The 20,793-nt window shown below is 36.3% G+C and overlaps 2 protein-coding genes and 4 non-coding genes across 6 annotated transcripts; 1 reads left to right on the forward strand and 5 right to left on the reverse strand.

Moving 5' to 3' along the window:
* Positions 1 to 594: 594 nt before the first annotated feature.
* LOC110451939 lies at positions 595 to 9,249 on the reverse strand. The gene is made up of 5 exons (XM_021500170.1): positions 8,879 to 9,249; positions 7,993 to 8,083; positions 2,627 to 2,755; positions 1,692 to 1,846; positions 595 to 834 (listed from the first exon to the last, which is right to left on the reverse strand). Exons 1-5 carry the CDS (start codon positions 9,161 to 9,163, stop codon positions 778 to 780), a joined length of 717 nt encoding a protein of 238 aa, XP_021355845.1. The 5' UTR covers positions 9,164 to 9,249; the 3' UTR covers positions 595 to 777.
* A 2,386-nt stretch (positions 9,250 to 11,635) lies between these two features.
* LOC110451938 lies at positions 11,636 to 15,821 on the forward strand. The gene is made up of 5 exons (XM_021500169.1): positions 11,636 to 11,945; positions 12,503 to 12,593; positions 12,873 to 13,001; positions 15,236 to 15,390; positions 15,526 to 15,821. Exons 1-5 carry the CDS (start codon positions 11,676 to 11,678, stop codon positions 15,580 to 15,582), a joined length of 702 nt encoding a protein of 233 aa, XP_021355844.1. The 5' UTR covers positions 11,636 to 11,675; the 3' UTR covers positions 15,583 to 15,821.
* Trnac-gca lies at positions 14,100 to 14,171 on the reverse strand. Its single transcript has one exon. It is a non-coding gene; the product is annotated as a tRNA-Cys (tRNA).
* Positions 15,822 to 16,058: 237 nt separating the features above from the next.
* Trnac-gca lies at positions 16,059 to 16,130 on the reverse strand. The gene has a single exon. It is a non-coding gene; the product is annotated as a tRNA-Cys (tRNA).
* Positions 16,131 to 18,521: 2,391 nt separating this feature from the next.
* Trnac-gca lies at positions 18,522 to 18,593 on the reverse strand. The gene has a single exon. It is a non-coding gene; the product is annotated as a tRNA-Cys (tRNA).
* A 1,210-nt stretch (positions 18,594 to 19,803) lies between these two features.
* On the reverse strand, positions 19,804 to 19,875 carry Trnac-gca. The gene has a single exon. It is a non-coding gene; the product is annotated as a tRNA-Cys (tRNA).
* Between the last annotated feature and the right edge of the window lie 918 nt (positions 19,876 to 20,793).

Raw genomic sequence — 20,793 nt, forward strand, 5'->3', positions numbered from 1 at the left:
ACATTTAAATAATACCCTATAATACGGTATCTTTGGAAAACAATAAATCTGTGAAATACGTCATTTGAAGTGCTGGCAGAAATTTCCAAAAATAGTATCGTTATTTTCTATGTATTTGTTTGCGGTAAGGGCCTCTTCGCAATAGATATGGATATAGATGTTATACGAGGACATCGTCCATCAATGATGGTGCTACTTAGGAGCTACTTGGAATAAAGCTTGAATGTCACAATCAGAACTTACTTGAAATGCTATCCAGTCATATTAGTTTACCACCGTAAAGAACGAACAAAAAGACGGATACAGAATAGAGATCAGAAGTGTTGCATTCAGGAGCACCAAACAGCATATTAATGTTGTTATCTTCGATGTTATCTGCTTATCATAGTTATTGCTTCAGTCATAGCGCAAAGGTAATATCATTTTAACCGACGCTAATCGGTTTTTAGCAGGAGCTCAAAATTGAAATTTCAAAAATCCTTCAATTCTAAGTCTGTAGCGGAATTGATAGAACACGTTTAAATGGAAGGATGCTGCCTTTGCTAGGTAACATAGCTAATGATTCAAAGAACAACGCAAGAACAATTTGGGTCTGCATGCTTTAATATTTAGGTGATTGAATAATAATTGACTGTAATACCACAATCATAGTAAAAAAAATCCGTTCTAAGTTATTACTCGAGCCATGGTAATGCTAATATCATGATTACCGAGTGGTCTGATGCTGGATGACTCAGTCAATTCACCACTTAGAAAGTGCTTGATTTCCTCATAACGCTAATCCATGACAAAATCAAGGTGTTGAAATGGTAGGAATTTTCTTGTCTCTTCATTCTGTAAAACAAACACAAAACGCAAGATCATTTAAACAATAACTGGTTGTCTGGATGTAATTATTGTTGATATAATTACAAGTGGCCTCTGGCAAATCCCATAAAACCCGCTAGGGTTATAATAATTAATTACAAAAACAATAATTACATCCAGACAACCAGGTATTTTTTTATATATACATATTTTTCTTTTTTAAGACATATTCCTACAAAAACCATTTGCCCTGCCTCAAAATACATTTCAGGCGGCAATTTTGTTTGTGTACATATTTCTACATTGAAACAGGCAGTTGTAATTATAGTCGAGCAGTTGTAATTATAGCCTATATAATTACACTTGCCCTCTTACACTGTTGTAATGGGACGGCGCGGGGGCAAATGTAAATATACTATTGTAATGATGTAATGATCGTTGAGAGAGTTCTTGTATTATACCGATTTAGAACCATTTACGGTAATGAGATGTAAACATGACAGAAATATCTAGGATTCATTATTACAGAAGACCTGTAGGCTTCTTAATCGAGGAGTATAATACATATTCCATTATGTTAATTGTTCTTTGTTTGTTTGACAGATTAACCATTGATAGAATCAAATCACTAACTTGTAACATCAATTCATTAATTCAAAAAATCCATAACATTAGGACATGCAACACCGTGTATATGCAACAGTGATGACTTTATTGAGTAGACACTCATAATTTCTTACAATGATATGCATGTGCAAACGGGTTGAGCAACAGGTGTAATACTTATATATATTTATCTGTATAAATGAGAACAAGGTAGACTTAGTGTTAAGATTGTATTTATTATATATAGGAACATAGTGTAAATACTGAAGTGTACTAACCATAGACGTGGTGTTGGTACAGTTGGAAGGTGCTTTGAACACGTCTGGGTTCTTCAGGTTGGTATGATCCATGAATTCATACTGGTACATTACTCCTTCGTACGGGTCGTCATGCAAGTCCTGGAACATTACACGGAGGGGAGGGCACCAATCACCTAAATAAACACAAGTGCATTTCTGTCAAAGATTTTGTCAGGTTTAACGATTTGTTTGAATTATCGCGTATACATTTTATTGAATACATATTCTTCCAGAAAAAGAGGTTCCCCAACAGGTGATAGCCGGTTAACATGTCTATCTTACTCGAGTTAGCTAATTTTCAAATTGGGTAAAGACACCAGGTTTACCGAGTGTCTTTTATGAATTGAAAATTACCTAAATGAGTAAGATAATCACAATAATCAACTTTCAGGATATCGGGGATCCTTTTCCCTCACATCGTTCAGATATTATATCTAGAAAACCAAATATTTCTCTTAGGAATATATTGTTACTAATTCCGATCGGAGAAACAATTGCCATGAAATATGACGTCACAATGGAAGATGATGTCGCCAAGCATTGTTACTAGACGACATGACAGGAGGATTGACAAACGAAATAGCGTACAGGGTGTTACCCACTAGTGGGTAACTTAAAAAGTTCGCTAACCAACTAAAAGAATCCATACATATTTTTTAACACACCCACCAATAAATAAATAAAAACGTGCACGCCTACCCATTTTAATCCTCACATAGAAATATCAACGTATACACATCACAACTCTTGTACTAACACTGAAATATCAACTTCCACACGCACACACACTTAATTCCCTGAATGAATATATAGATTTCTACTATCTCATTTGAATTTTACAAAAATATCTCCTGACCCCTTTTTTTCTCATATGTATACATTAATTTAATTAGATTACATATATGTACACATACCCACTTGAACATCCATCACAACACGAATACCATTGTCTGTAGGGGGATCGTCTTTTATATCCAAAACAAATTGTCCAACTATTTTTTTAAATCCGCCTATACCTCCAAAGTAGGTGGGATATGATGCAACTGAAAAAAATACAAAGTTTTATTTTTAATCCGATCAAGTTTGACCGACTGCTGAAGAATTAGATAATGAAAACGAAATAAATATCATCTCCAGACAGATAGCATGTGAATATATATTCATTTCCAGACTCGATACAAAAATATCACATTTTAGAAAAGGATCTAATTGGGATATACGCTACTTTTGGCGTGGTATGATTACTAGCTGTTTAACGGACTCATGCATGCAATGCCTTCCCTGCAAATATTTCCTTTTTCCATATTTTTGCCCTAGTTTTATCGATTGTAAACTCGAATGTCGTTTACTTCACATTTAGAAACATATTTATTTTATATTTTTTCTTAGGTTTATGTTTCCCTGTACAGTGTATAATTATGTTATCCTTATAGAGTGAATCAATGATTTATGTTCCATATCATATCCACCAAATACATATGTTCACAAACTACATATACTTACGAGGAACACCATCTGATTGTTCTGATACAACATATCAAAAGTGTGGGGAATGCCAACCCACTGATCAACTCTACAATATATATTACTTACGGGGAACGCCCTCCCACTGATCCACTTTACAATATGTATTACTTACGGGGAATGCCCTCCCACTGATCCACTCTACAATATATATCACTTACTGGGAATGCCCTCTCACTAATCCACACTACAATATATATTACTTACGGTGAATGCCCTCCCACTGATCCATTCTACAATATATATAACTTACGGGGAATGCCCTCCCACTGATCAACTCTACAATATATATCCCTTACGGGAAATGCCCTCCCACTGATCCACTCTACAATATATATTACTTCCTGGGAATGCCCTCCCACTGCTCCACACTAAAATATATATTAATTACGGGGAATGCCCTCCCACTGATCAACTCTACAATATATATTACTTCCGGGGAACGCCCTCCCACTGATCCACTTTACAATATGTATTACTTACGGGGAATGCCCTCCCACTGATCAACATATATTACTTACGGTGAATGCCCTCCCACTGATCCATTCTACAATATATATAACTTACGGGGAATTCCCTTCCACTGATCAACTCTACAATATATATTACTAACGGGGAACGCCCTCCCACTGATTCACTTTACAATATGTATTACTTACGGGAATGCCCTCCCACTGATTAACTCTACAATATATATTACTTACGGGGAATGCCCTCCCACTGATTAACTCTACAATATATATTACTTACGGGGAATGCCCTCCCACTGATCCACTCTACAATATATATTACTTACGGGGAATGCCCTCCAACTGAACCACTCTACAATATGTATTACTTACAGGGAATGTCCTCCCGATGATCCACTCTACAATATATATCACTTACGGGAAATGCCCTCCCACTGATCCACTCTACAATATATATTACTTCCTGGGAATGCCCTCCCACTGCTCCACACTAAAATATATATTAATTACGGGGAATGCCCTCCCACTGCTCCACACTACAATATATATCAATTACGGGGAATGCCCTCCCACTGCTCCACACTACAATATGTATTACTTACGGGAAATGCCCTCCCACTGATCCACTCTACAATATATATTACTTACGGGAAATGCCCTTCCACTGATCAACTCTACAATATATATATTACTTACGGGAAATGCCCTCCCACTGATCCACTCTACAATATATATCACTTACGGGGAATGCCCTCCCACTGATCCACACTACAATATATATTACTTACGGTGAATGTCCTCCCACTGATCCATTCTACAATATCTATTACTTACGGGGAATGCCCTCCCACTGATCCACTCTACAATATATATTAATTACGGGGAATGCCCTCCCACTGCTCCACACTACAATGTATATTACTTTCGGGGAATGGCCTCCCACTGATCCACTCTACAGTATATATTAATTACGGGGAATGTCCTCCCACTGATCGACTCTACAATATGTATTACTTTCGGGGAATGCCCTCCCACTGATCCACTCTACAATATATATTAATTACGGGGAATGCCCTCTCACTGCTCCACACTACAATACATATTAATTACGGGGAATGCCCTCCCACTGCTCCACACTACAATATGTATTACTTACGGGAAATGCCCTCCCACTGATCCACTCTACAATATATATTACTAACGGGGAATGCCCTCACATTGGTCCACTCTACAATATGTCTTACTTACGGAGAACGTCTGGTGAATGGTCTATTATACAATGTATCTATATTGCGGGAAATGCCAACCCACTGATCCACTCTACAATATATATTACTTACGGAGAATGCCCTCCCACTGATCCACACTACAATATATATTACTTCCTGGGAATACCCTCCCACTGCTCCACACTACAATATATATTACTTCCTGGGAATGCCCTCCCACTGATCCACTCTACAATATATATTACTTACGGGGAATGCCCTCCCACTGATCAACTCTACAATATATATTACTTACGGGGAATGCCCTCCCACTGATCCACTCTACAATATGTATTACTTACGGGGAATGTCCTCCCAATGATCCACTCTACAATATGTATTACTTACGGGGAATGCCCTCCCACTGCTCCACACTACAATGTATATTAATTACGGGGAATGCCCTCCCACTGCTCCACACTACAATGTATATTACTTACGGGGAATGCACTCCCAATGATCCACTCTACAATATGTATAACTTACGGGGAATGCCCTCCCACTGATTAACTCTACAATATATATTACTTACGGGGAATGCCCTCCCACTGCTCCACTCTACAATATATATTACTTACGCGGAATGCCCTCCCACTGATCCACTCTACAATATGTATTACTTACGGGGAATGTCCTCCCAATGATCCACTCTACAATATGTATTACTTACGGGGAATGCCCTCCCACTGATCCACTCTACAATATATATTAATTACGGGGAATGCCCTCCCACTGCTCCACTCTACAATATATATTACTTACGGGGAATGCCCTTCCACGGATCCACTCTACAATATATATTACTTAAGAGGAACGCCATCCCACTGATCCACTCTACAATATATATTACTTACGGGGAATGCCCTCCCACTTATCCACTCTACACTGTATATAACTTACGGGGAATGCCCTCCCACTTATCCACTCTACACTGTATATAACTTACGGGGAATGCCCTCCCACTAATCCGCTCTACACTATATATTACTTACGGGGAATGCCCTCCCACGGATCCACTCTACACTATATATTACTTACGGGGAACGCCATCCCACTGATCCACTCTACAATATATATCACTTACGGGGAATGCCCTCTCTCTGTTCCACTCTACAATATATCTTACTTACGGGGAATGCCCTCCCACTGAACCACTCTACAATATATATTACTTACGGGAAATGCCCTCCCACTGATCCACTCTATAATATGTGTTACTTACGTTGAATGCCCTCCCACTGATCCACTCTACCATATATATTACTTACGGGGAATGCCCTCCCACTTATCCACTCTACACTGTATATAACTTACGGGGAATGCCCTCCCACTGTTCCGCTCTACACTATATATTACTTACGGGGAATGCAATACCACTGATCCACTCTACACTATATATAACTTACGGGGAATGACCTCCCACTTATCCACTCTACACTGTATATAACTTACGGGGAATGCCCTCCCACTTATCCACTCTACACTGTATATAACTTACGGGGAATGCCCTCCCACTTATCCACTCTACACTGTATATAACTTACGGGGAATGCCCTCCCACTAATCCGCTCTACACTATATATTACTTACGGGGAACGCCATCCCACTGATCCACTCTACAATATATATCACTTACGGGGAATGCCCTCTCTCTGTTCCACTCTACAATATATCTTACTTACGGGGAATGCCCTCCCACTGATTAACTCTACAATATATATTACTTACGGGGAATGCCCTCCCACTGCTCCACACTACAATATGTATTACTTACGGGAAATGCCCTCCCACTGGTTCCACTCTACAATATATATTACTTACGGGGAACACCATCCCACTGATCCACTCTACAATGGATATTACTTCCTGGGAATGCCCTCCCACTGATCCACTCTACCATATATATTACTTACGGGGAATGCCCTCCCACGGATCCACTCTACAATATATATTACATAAGAGGAACGCCATCCCACTGATCCACTCTACAATGTATATTACTTACTGGGAATGCCCTCCCACTGAGTCACTCTACAATATATATTACTTACGGTGAATGTCCTCCCACTGATCCATTCTACAATATCTATTACTTACGGGGAATGCCCTCCCACTTATCCACTCTACACTGTATATAACTTACGGGGAATGCCCTCCCACTGATCCGCTCTACACTATATATTACTTACGGGGAATGCCCTCCCACTGCTCCACACTACAACGTATATTAATTACGGGGAATGCCCTCCCACTGCTCCACACTACAATGGATATTAATTACGGGGAATGCCCTCTCACTGCTCCACACTACAATGTATATTAATTACGGGGAATCCCCTCCCACTGCTCCACACTACAATGTATATTACTTACGGGGAATGCCCTTCCACGGATCCACTCTACAATATATATTACTTACGGGGAATGCCCTCCCACTGATCCACACTCCACTATATATAACTTACGGGGAATGCCCTCCCACTGATCCGCTCTACACTATATATTACTTACGGGGAATGCCCTCCCACTGATCCACTCTACACTATATATAACTTACGGGGAATGCCCTCCCACTTATCCACTCTACACTGTATATAACTTACGGGGAATGCCCTCCCACTGATCCACTCTACACTATATATAACTTACGGGGAATGCCCTCCCACTGATCCACTCTACACTTTATATAACTTACTGGGAATGCCCTCCCACTGATCCACTCTACACTATATATAAATTACGGGGAATGCCCTCCCCCTGATCCACTCTACACTGTATATAACTTACGGGGAATGTCCTCCCACTGATCCACTCTGCACTATATATAACTTACTGGGAATGTCCTCCCACTGATCAACTCTACAATATATATTACTTACGGGAAATGCCCTCCCACTGGTTCCACTCTACAATATATATTACTTACGGGGAACGCCATCCCACTGATCCACTCTACAATATATATTACCTACGGGGAATGCCCTCCCAATGATCCACTCTACACTTTATATAACTTACGGGGAATGCCCTCCCACTGGTTCCACACCGCATCGATTTGGTAACTTCTCTCACAGAACTTTCCGTCATAATCAATGTAGTAGGTTGCACCCTGAGAAAGAGTAATTGATTATAGCATAATTGTCAAGATTAATTAAGAAACGTGATGAATAGGATTACTGTAATTCTAATTACCACACTTGTATAAAACTTATGATTTCAAACGAATGAATTAATTGTTATGTAGGTACGAAATGCATTTAGCACACTTTCTTTTATTAGTATTCCGTTTTGTTGAACATTCCAGGTAATACAAGTATATCACATACAAGTATAAGCAAAACTGGTTTTCGAATTTCTGTTTCATTATATCAAATTTGAATTTCAGCCAAAATGCAAAAGAGTTACTAAGGACGTACAGTGTTTACCGATGCATGTGCCTTACACTGTAATACATAAGTATATGCAGCAGTATGCCTATTCCATTGAAAACTTTCAGGTTTTGATTTTCTTAGCCATGTGATCTGCATTTAAAAAGGTGTTGAATGCTCTGTCTATTATTTAACTTGCAGTATAGAACTGAAGCAGAACAGTTATTCTCTGTGTATCCTTTCAAGGGTGTTCGAGTAAACCTTACCTTTGTTCATTTTCTGCCCTAGTTTGTAAGTTCAATCACGGTTTTATTGACACTTCGGTGAGTGTTTATTTTGTTTCTGTTTTTCTATTCAACGGTCGCAAGCAATTTTCGCTTGAAAATTGATACAGGGAAATGTTATTATTCATCTGATCATATATGAATATTTTTACCACGATGATGTAGTGGTTTAAAAACACAATTAGTTTAAGTTGCTGTAATAAGACTATTTAAACTCAATGCACCTTACGAATGCGCAATATTCATACAAACCTCATTAAAATGCCACATAAACGACACGGTGAAATTTTGTTTGTCCGGATTTTCTTCCACGCCTTTGATGTCTATCCTCATGCGTCTGTTCGGATAATCGTAATAAAATGTCCCGGATCCGTACGCATGACCAGACACACCAGACATAAACATCCCGAAGTCTAAAAACACCGTGCTTTGCCATTGCGGAGGAAACTTACATTGCGGATCCTTTGGTTTTGCAAAACTACCAAATATAAATATAAGAATGCAGAAAATAATCAAGCTGACTTTGTCCGCCATCATTGTCAGACACTAGTGTAGTGATCAGAGTTACGCCAACTTCACAGACGTGTGACATGGGTAGGGTATACTGTGGTCGTCCGTATTAGTGTTTTCGGACGATAACACACTTCCACTGATATGATATATGTGACACATATTTAATGACTTACTGTTATCTTTTAACGCGCAGATATACGTCATATATTACATGATGGTTTAACGCTTGTGCCATCTATACTGTAATATGATATATATTATTTTGTTGTGTGGAAGGAAAATATTTCTGTGTTCAATTCCAGAAGAGAAAATAACCCACATTTCATTTTAAAAGACAATATATCTTGTCATGACTCCATCATTTTACCGACATTTCATCAGTGTAGAAGAAACTATTAACAAGCGAATTCCCTCCAGTGTACTGTTTGTGAATGGAAACTATGTTTTTGGTAATGATACTCGAAATATGACTGCAAGAGATTAATGTGTATGTATGATGTGTCTTAGGATCAAATAACAATGATACACTTACTTCTCAAAACACTTATACTGATATATTAACTGATTAGAAATTTAATAGAATCCAATCAAAAGTTATTGATAGCGTTACAGAGTAACTATCACAAATAAAGGCAACCTAGAAATTAGCTTAATAAGAATTTCAAAATGAACAGATCAATGTGTGTGGTCAGATTAAAAGGAAATGTAAAGGGAACCTCTTAAATATATTAAATAGCATCTAAAAGAAGATTCTTTCTATTTCATCTTTGTTAAGTTCGATGGCAAGACCTTCCAGCAGACTGCTGTTATGTCTCAGCAGATATACTGGAGTTCTTGTTCTTGTTTGCATATGAAACCGTATTTTTCAAAGAGCTTACCAGAAAGGTATTTAAAGCCTTAATGTCACTTTCACGTATATCGACTGTATGCTGTCTTAAGGAAAAAGAAATGTATCGACCACGTCGATTGCATATTTTCTACTGAATCTGACATCGAAGACACCACAGCCTCTTTCACATCTGTCGCTTGCCTCGGTCTTTACGTACCATCCACAACATGACCAACATAGACGGCTTACTACTGTATAACGATTTCTGTTAACTTATCGCGAACTTTCTGTTTCTTGAGAGTAGCACCTATGTAGTTGGTGTATTATCCTCATGCTTGCAATAAACACATGCAATATAATTCTTTACGTGATGGATGAGATAGGCTGACTTTACAATATTGGGTTTATTGAGATAACGGATGATGAATACTATGGGCACGTTTTATGGTAGCCATCATTAATTTAGTGGGAAATTTTTCTGTTACCTTGTTAACTATCGATAGCGGCGTTTTTTAGTATGCTCATTAGGATGTCTGGTGGTTTTCTTTCTCGGTTCTCACAAACAGAAAATAAAAACAAACAAAAACAAAACAGGAAATATGGGAGGTGTCAACATTGTGAACAAAAATGAAGCAGAAGCTGATATACCGTTTCAGATCGCATGTTCTTATTCTCCTTGCAGGTATTAAGGGTCCAAATGTAGATTTGGTGATTACTGACCTATGGTGTCTTATATTTGGTGGTGATATAAATATTCTTACTGAAACAATTAAAGGACTGCAAACTTAATTGAACAATTCATGCTATAATGAAGGGGAGATATTTAAAAAAAACAGTCAATTGGTTTTCAAGCTAGTAATAGACTAGTAATAATTACAATTCTAAATATGGAAATTAATACAGCATAAAGGAGTATGAATACCTTGGAAGCCTAATAACCTCAGCTAGTATATTAACACCTTCAGGCCCAATATAGACTATTAGAAGCATCGATAAGGACTATTTTAAACATAAAGTGATGCTATTTGGAATATGAACCAATATTAAATATAATCAATTTTTGAACAAAACCAATTAACGAAAGTATGCACTTGTAAATGTAGTTAGAAATAGAGTAATGAATGTACCCTTCGGGTATAGCGAGTAAGATATGTTCAAAATTTAGAACTCTAACAAATACTACATATAAAAGCGTTAGCAATGAAAGTGATATACTTTATTTGACTCTGAACATTAGCAACAATGAAGCTGTCTTTAAATACTTGTAAATTTAGTTAGAAATAGAGTAATGAATGAATAAAATAAAGAGGAATATTTCTTCTTTGATTTTTACCTTAAGTAGCAAAATAGAAATTTACATATCATGCAGTTTATCCGAGGACCCCAGGCATGTTTTCTGTTTATTCATAAAGCCTTCATTAGTACTATGTCTTCTTGCAGTACAAATTAAGAATTCAAAATTTTAAATGTCGATGTCCCACTTATGATAAATTCATAGTATTAAAATTGATTCAACATTAGATAAGATGGTTGCTGAATAGTATCTATACTACATGTGTTGAGACATGTGTATCTGTTATATATCCTACGTAAATAGTGATAACGAGGAGATAAATTATTGGATAGATATCCCATATTGACCTTTATATGTAAGTGTTCCATGATATCTTAACATTGAAGAGATACTGTGAGACACTAAGTAACACTATGGCGGATGCGAAACTGATCTTATTATCGTTGTGGTTTTTTTTGGGAACATGTTCTACCTCTGATAAACTACGATGCAGGTTTCCAGCTCAATGGCAAAGCAATGTTTACTTTGATTTCGGACTGATGTTCACAGTTCCTACACAGGCTCGTGCATCAGGCATTTACTATTATGACTATACCAACAACCAGACGAGGCTGGACCTGAAGGGAATAGATCTGGCGTACAACACATCTTATGATTACACTTTCCTATGGAAGTTTAACGAAGTAATGGCATTATATTTATTCCTACCGGCCTTATAACATATTTTGTATGCCACTTTTCTATTGTAGCTCAACTGCAGTAAGTGCACAATATGTATTCTATCTATCTCATAACACTTCATATAATTAATCTTTCGTTTGAAAGTTCATCGAAATAAATGCACTATGTTAGAAATATTTTTGATAAATTAAAGGTATAATTATGTATAAAGATAATGTGTATAATGTAATTATTTAATGGTTGAATTGAGGGAGACAATTGTGAATGAGTCAGTGTCGTGTTCACCATTTTTTTTAGATTGATCATTTTATCTTATGATCTGAAAGATTAAAGAAACAAGTCATAATTAAATACAAGTTGTTTATAATTTCTAAAACAGACCGTGGTTATGATTTATGCAAGCTCTATTAGCATGGCACCGCAAATTGAGTTTTTACTGGCGACACAGAGCGTAGCCTGTATAACGGATAGCAGGTTATACTGTCGAAAATTATTTTGAGTGACCAATCAAATATCGTGTAACATCTCAAATGAATTGTATTTATTATTCTATTTCCAGTCCGCATTCTACACCATTGACTATATAAACAAGAGCTGTGACAGGGAGGTACAACAGAGCGACTTCTGGCGGCAGTGGGAGGGTGTGCCTGGTAGGTGTCGGTAAAGTGTATACTTTTCAAATGAATGTATTGTTAAGCCTTTTTGTATATGTTCCATAACCGTCGATAATAAAGGTTGAGGAAATTGATAGGGATCGAACATATAACGTAAATTATCGATATTAAATGTCGAAGTTTTAACGTTATTAAATGGTTATTTTTCGTAAGAGGTTTACCATTAAACTTAAGATTTATCTCGATAACATTCTTAACATGTCATTGCATCAAACATATGGTGTTTGCTTATAATGCTGTCTGGTTTTGTCTTAGGGGAGGCGTCGCCAACTTATTTTGGAGGCATAGGGGGGAACCAGGAACGCTTCGGACAGTACCAGTTCCTAAAATTGGTCAAGCATTCTGACAATGAAACTCTAGCAGTGGCCATAGATGTTAAAGTCGGTAAGTAAATGTAGTTTCAACCTTGTATGATTAAAACGAAATTCCTAAGTTCTCTGCCGGTTCCAGGTTCACGTAGCACAAACTTTCGTGATGATAAATATTGTTACATATTTTTCAAGATTTAAGAAAAATGATATGGCGTTTTACCTCTATCCTCTCTTGTTTAAGCTATTCTGGTAACACATTTTGCGATTTATATATGATTATTAATTTAAAGTTGTTAATGCTTGCCAAGGGAACGACTCAGTAAAGCACTAGTTTTATAGCATCGGTATAGAGTCAAGAACAAGCAAACCACCCTTTTTATTTAGTAACTGATTGGAATATGCTGATTTAATTTATTTCCAAAACAAACAGTATGTGCTGTAAAATCAGTCTAGTCTGGTAAACTAATTCTGTTCAATAAATATCGTACTAAATAGCAATTATTGAAGTTATCCTGTCACAAATGCATTCGTACTAAAACATCTGTTTTTAGCATCAAAACAAAATTTCCAATATTCGCATATTCTTAAATGTATTTTGCCGTCTGTATAACGTCACATTTAGATGACTATTTGGTAAATCAGATTTATATTTCCGAGACAAATGGTCGCCGTTGTACAAAATCTATAAGTTCATCAGTGTTTTCCTTTAAAATGTAAATTTTTGAAATGCAGTCCACACATACATGTATGTGAAGAGGGGTGACCACAATAGTTCTAAAATTACATTAAAGTGAAAAGCTTCCGCAGACTTCCTTTGTTTCCTTGCTTTGAACAAAGAAGTTTACTCGAGGATGCAATGACGACATTACTCGTCATCCCCGTTCATCGAGAAGTATGTACCTGAAATCGAGATGATAAGAAAGAATATACATCATGACGTGCATGTTTCCGTCGATTGATTTTTAATTGTGAGTTAAGAAATATAACGTTCAAGATGTTCTATGAAGCCCGACATGTATGCGTTACATTTCTATGTCAAGACACAGGTTAACAAATTCATCCAGTGCAACTGTTTTTCCACCATTTATTTTATTTCGAACTAGCTCTATCAAAGAATGGAGAAAGGAAACCCGAAAGAATTAAAATCAGATTTATATAAAAGTGAAAAATTAGGGGACACCCGGGTTCGAACCAGGGACCTCTCGATCTGCAGTCGAATGCTCTACCACTGAGCTATATCCCCTTATACTTAGAACAGTATGTCCAGCCTACATGTTTCTAGTAAAATCTATATAATCCAGCACAGCTGTCGCTAAAATATCAGGATCATGTAACATTTCCTTATGTATAATCAGTACCGATAAGAAGAGTATGGCTTCATAGCGTAATCATAATCTAGCAAGGTAGAACGTCAGTGCCCAGAGTAGTACAGATAAGCTGGTTATTATAGTGACACAGAGACCGTAAGGTGATAAGAATTTATCTGTATCTTCAGAAATCTTCTTTATCGTGTTAATCCGGTTTCCTTAGCTTAATAATCATTAGAAATGATATCTGAAATATGTAGAATGTACATAACTTTTAACAGACACCTTAAAGTTGAATGATTGACTCCTTAACAGACGCGGCAGAATTCAAGCGTTGTTATAAAGATTTGTTTCCATTTGTGTGGATCATTTATATTAACCAAAGAAAACGTCAGAAAATGTATAGTTAACTGTTATCATGACTTTTCTATTCCTATAAAAAAAAATTAAAAAGTAGGTAAAAAGGGACTTGTCATGACAAAAGATTGAAATGTATCAGCTATGTTAGAAACTGGGTTGAGTAAAGTCATTTAAACAATTTGTTTCACGTTAAAAATGATATTTTAGATATTGTGGAACAAAAGCCATTTTTACCATTGAAAAGAACACCGAAAACCGTGGAGCTGCAGAAAGGAAACAAGCAATATCTTTGAACAAATGAAAATGAAAAGAAAGTGCAGTTCTCAGAGTTTGGTTTCCATGAATAAATGTCACAAAAGCTAATTCTATTCAAAACTGTTTTGCAGATTAATTGTCCAATGTGAATTAGATTGAAAACATGTTATCGCTTGTAAACAGCGCAGACCATATTTATAGTTTTGAGGTAAAATTTATAGTTATATGATACTCTGGCTGGATTAAGAGCGCAATTTTGACATTAAGAAAATGGGATTTACAAAACTGTATCTTAAAAAAAAAACTCTGTTCACACTCACATTTCTTTTTGAAAGCAGCTCATGAGTTAGATTTGAAATTTTGTTATATATCTTTCTATTTCTAGGTGATGTATGTCCGCCTAGCCGGCTAGTCCTGGAAGAATACGGATTCGATCCTTTAGGGGTGTTTGCGTATAACTATGAGTTTCTAGATCCTTCAGATATTCAAAATCCGAAAGTATTCAACAATCCAACCAACTGTAAAAACATCACAACAGCGGTACGTATTGAATATTTGCATCCTTTTTTATTACTGTCATTAGCATTGATAAAGAAAAGATTGAGAGAGAAAAAAAAAGAGTTTAAATGTAATGATTTAAATGCAATTATCCTTAATTTGTTATTCATGTTTCAGCAAAATGTCCATCGGAACCGTCTAGTTCACAGACATGTTGGCCTGTTCGTGGGATAGCCAATAAAGAGTGGATTTCTGTATCCCCAAATTGAAAAATTGAAAAAGAACGTGAATATGTCCAAAGTACTATGTGAACAAGATTGTTTTGCAATTTGTTTCTGTACGCGATTGTAGAATATCTGGACGTGACGCAAATGTCTATAATACAGTGTAATGGTTAATATCTAAGATAAAAAGACTGTAAGAAATATTGTTTTGTTAAATTAAAAACATAACTGCAATATGAATATAAATGTATTTTGTGTTTGAATCAGTTTTGTTTTTTCTGCAAGATTTGCTACAGCATGCCGTTCACCATTGTCATTATTTATAGAGTTATAGAGAAAATAAGACCGATTTATACTTAAAGTTCAATGAAGAAACGACATTAGGTTTAAAAAATCAGTTAAATATGTTAGTTAAAAAAAGGATGTGAATAATAACAGAATTTATATATATTAATCAATCAATTTGATTTTTCAGATTAAAATATTAGGGGACACCCGGGTTCGAACCAGGGACCTCTCGATCTGCAGTCGAATGCTCTACCACTGAGCTATATCCCCACATTTTAATCCAGTATTTCCAACCGTACATATTCGTAGTAAAATATAAATAATGCAACACAGCTGTTGAAAAAATTGACTCAAGTGGAAAGACAGGATCATGGAACAATTTATCAGAAATATCAATTAAATTGGCTGTCAAACTGAATCGTTAATGGGCTAGGTACAAATGTATCGGTAGATCAGCATAGATAAGCTGGTTGTTAGAAACAGCGACACTACGAACAATAGCGATAAGACATTCTTAACATCCGGGCTCGATCGTTTGGGACATCTGCTTGCTTATAAGAAACAGGAAACTTGAATGTTTGATTTTCCATATTTTTTATTTCCAATTTGTTATTGAACCGCCGTGACTTTTCAAGAATGCTATTTCATGCATACTTACATCATCATTATCCGGGTTCTACATTTTTCCTATAGTCAAACTGAAAGTAGGAGATGTGTGGAAGTGTTTCTGTGTACCAAATTGTTATCACAAACACAGCAAGTAAGTCAAGAGCGATATTTAAGATTAATTACCTCGTTTACGGGTCATAACAACGTCGGAAAGTGTTTGCTATCGCCTCTCCTAGAATATTTACGTCCCTTTGCTGTGATTTGGTTAACAAACTGGGTGATTTCACGCTTGTGATTTGGTTAACAAACTGGGTGATTTCACGCTTGTGATTTTGTTAACAAACTGGGTGATTTTACGCTTGTGATTTTGTTAACAAATTGGGTGATTTCATGCTTGTGATTTGGTTAACAAACTGGGTGATTTCACGCTTGTGATTTTGTTAACAAACTGAGTGATTTCACGCTTGTGATTTGGTTAACAAACTGGGTGATTTCCCGCTTGTGATGTGGTTAGCAAACAGGGTGTATTGTTAACAAATTGGGTGATTTAACGCTTGTGATATGGTTAACAAATTGGGTGATATGGTTAACAAATTGGGTGATTTCATATTTATCTTATCACTGATCCACGTTGGTATCCATGTAACAAATGAGATCACAATGGCGATCATAAAACAATCCGTAATCTTTATCAGTCTATAGTTTTCGAAACTTCACAGAAGTTGTGATATTCAGGGCAGGCTAATGTATACTGAATCTACCATGACATGTAAACACACTGGATGGGAGAAGAAGAGTTTTACTATCAAGTTAAAGAAACGTTCATCAAAGGAATATCGAATTTGCCACGGATATCTTATAGTTTATTTACTAGTTAGTAGTAAACGACCGATATAGAAAGGTCTGCAATGTCATTGATTTCAAGCTCAAAACGGTAATACGATAGACGTTACCAATTGGTAGTAAAAGACAACAAAGTACTGTTGAGTGCTAGTTTACCTGTCCTCGTGAACTCTTTTGTAAAACCAGTCACATATTAAAACAAACGCAGTTCAACCATGATAGGGACAGTTTGTGCTATGAGCATGTCAGTGAGCTGTACAATTGTGTCACCGGATCGGCAAGGTATGCTCCAAAATAGTTCAAAACCATAAATTTAATTTCATTAACAGGAAAAATGTCATATTAAGAGAACGAAGACTTATCGTCAATTTGATATAATATCCGGTAGCGAAAAGAGTGGTACAGTCAATAGTTCTGAACAAAAAAAAAAGATCAATACTTTGTTTGCGTTCTTCAAAATTCACATTATTGATTTCACTTTTAGAGGATAAGTTGTCACAATAAGACGATCCCGGTACTAAGAACGATAGTAACCACTTTAAATATGACTAACTAAATTACCTAACAGAGCAAACGATCAGACGTTTTGACTAGGATTCTTATTTCAGAGTCTATCACAATTGAAGCAGACCTTTCTATAGATTCTAGTTTTGAATAGGAAGGTCACAAGGAACAGTTTAAGTTGAAACCTTTTGTGATGTTCGTAATACAGAAAGAGCGATCGAATAAATATAGTTCAATTATAATGAACACATAATGTGTTTTCCCTGAAGTTTCCGTAATGTATCATTACATTCGGTTGGGCATAATGTGGTGCTGGTGTTCATGAGAACAATTAAATCTCCTTTGATTGGTCAAAAATTATAATACCTTTGTATGACTGGAACCTGTATCAAATAAATTTCCTGTCGTAACGTCTGTCTAGAAGATCAGTGCAAAACTGTACCATTTAGTATTCTTCACATTCCTAACTGTACGGTGTACGAAGTATAAAGTAATTTGAAGGGTGATACATTTTTCTCTACAATACCAACTGCCACGTTTCTTGTTATGAATGTATTGAATTGTTCAAATGGTTGACTGATAGATGACTTATTTGACTTGTAAATGAAACAAAAGTATGCATTACATAACTATGTTTTTTAAGAGTATAAAAAAGTATACATTTACAGGATTTTGAAATTTAAAACAGTTAAAAACAATAAAAATAGGGGACACCCGGGTTCGAACCAGGGACCTCTCGATCTGCAGTCGAATGCTCTACCACTGAGCTATATCCCCACATATTATCTTCAGTATTTCCAATCAATAGAAAAGCGATGTGATACCAACATCTGTCGCTGAAGCTGATTCCAGCAAGATAAAGTTATATTGTTCAAGCTCATTATGTATAAACATGTAAACCAACTGGTAACACAGAGCATTATGGCGTACTGGTCTGGCATATCGTCAGCTCCACTATCTTTACATGCAGATCACTAGAGAATAGATAAGCTGATCTAAAGGTAACTAACATAGTGATATATGCCAAGATGATTCAATATATCCTGTGTATTCCTTAACTGGCTGACAGGATTAATTGGCTAAATTATTTAATAAGCTAAACTTTTGTCATGTTAAAGAACTTGTACCACTGCAGGCAAAACACTAGAGAATGACATCTCCCGATATCGTATTTTACTGTGGCACACACTTCTTTTCACCGGGTAGGTCAATGAATAATTGGGTTTTTTTTATTTTAGATTTCAAGTTGCTATATATGATAATGATGGATCTGATTGATAAAACACATTTTGTAAACAATTCAGCATGCTGTTTTGCCCATTTGTTGTGTAGTCTTAACGAAATATCAGAAACTAGGGAAACTGGTAATTGACATTTTTGTCACATCGTCAGCAACTTGATGAAGACTCCAGACTAGTTTTGAATAGGAACATTTATGTTAAAACGTTTTGTGATGTAATACAGAAAGAGGAATCGAATAAATATCGTTCGATCATGATGAACACATGATGGTTTCCCTTAAGTTTCCTTAATTTATCATTTAATTCGGTTGGGCATAATGTGGTGTTGATGTTGAAGACTACAATTAAATCTCCTTAAGGAGTGAAATATCATATAACATTTGTAGGAATGTACCCTAGGTTAAAAAAATCCTACAAACGTTTTACTGTTATAACATCCGTCTGGCGAATCAGTGCCAAGATGTATCGTGTAGCTTTCTCGGTACTAATGTTGTACCAAGTATAAAGTAATTGGTATAGGGTGATACAGTTTCTCTAAATACGGAATCTCACAGTTTGTTTTTCGCTTATGTATAAATATTTGCACATGGCTAATTAATAAATTACACATTTGATTTGTAAATGCAAAGCAATGCATTACAGAATTTCTTTCTTTATGAGAATGAAAAAGTATAACATATACCGGCCTTTGCAGTTTAAAACATAGTTCACACCTTGCATAAGTAAAAAAACAAAAGGATAAAAATAGGGGACACCCGGGTTCGAACCAGGGACCTCTCGATCTGCAGTCGAATGCTCTACCACTGAGCTATATCCCCACATATTAACTCTAGTATTACTGATTCTTAAAATCTCTAGTAGGAAATAGAAAAGAAAGTCAATCCCAACATCTGTCGCTAAATTTGATTCCAGCGAGATACAATTATCATCCAACTGGTCACACATAACATTATAGCTTACTGATGTAGTATGCAAGTCATAACAGAGTAGATAAGCTGATCTAAAGATTCATGTAGTGACCTAGCAATATACACTGATGGCGATTCGAAATATCCTGTACATTCCTTGACAAGCTGTTGCATGATTCATTGGATACATTATTTGATAGGCTAAAGTTTTCTCATGTTAAACACCCTGTGCCATTGCAGGCAAATCACCAGCGAATAACCTCCCATGATATTGTACTGTAGCACAAAAATCTTTTACCAGATACATGTAGGTCAAGAAATAATTGGTTTTCAGTTTAGGTTTCAAGTTGCTATTTTTGATAATGATAGACATGATTAAACACAAAATGTATACATTTCAGCATGCTTAGTTTTGCCCATGTTTTGGTGTAATCTTCAACGGAATGTAAGAACGCATTCATCTTGTAATTCTCTTATCAATTCATGGTAAGAAGCTCTCACAGGTTTACGTTATTGTTGATATATAGATCCCAAGTTACTAGTGCTGGACCTTAGCTGTATGAAGGGGTAGAACATAACAATGGCAATATATTTAAGATCTATACTCAGCTGTTCCGTTTGCTAAAATTAGAATAGCTTTGAAGCAGTTGGTTAAGAATATCTGTAACTTCAGCGGGCGTTTGGTGTAGGATATTACTGACTTCAATGGTATTTACCCGTTTATGGCAAATTTACTTCGACTTCAATAAAATGTCAAGTGACCTGCGGGTTCTGGCTTAAGAAACAATTTGTGTCACATCATAAGCAACTTGAGGAAGACTCCAAGCT

Source organism: Mizuhopecten yessoensis, unplaced genomic scaffold (assembly GCF_002113885.1).
Source record: "Mizuhopecten yessoensis strain PY_sf001 unplaced genomic scaffold, ASM211388v2 scaffold6307, whole genome shotgun sequence".
Taxonomy (NCBI): domain Eukaryota; kingdom Metazoa; phylum Mollusca; class Bivalvia; order Pectinida; family Pectinidae; genus Mizuhopecten; species Mizuhopecten yessoensis.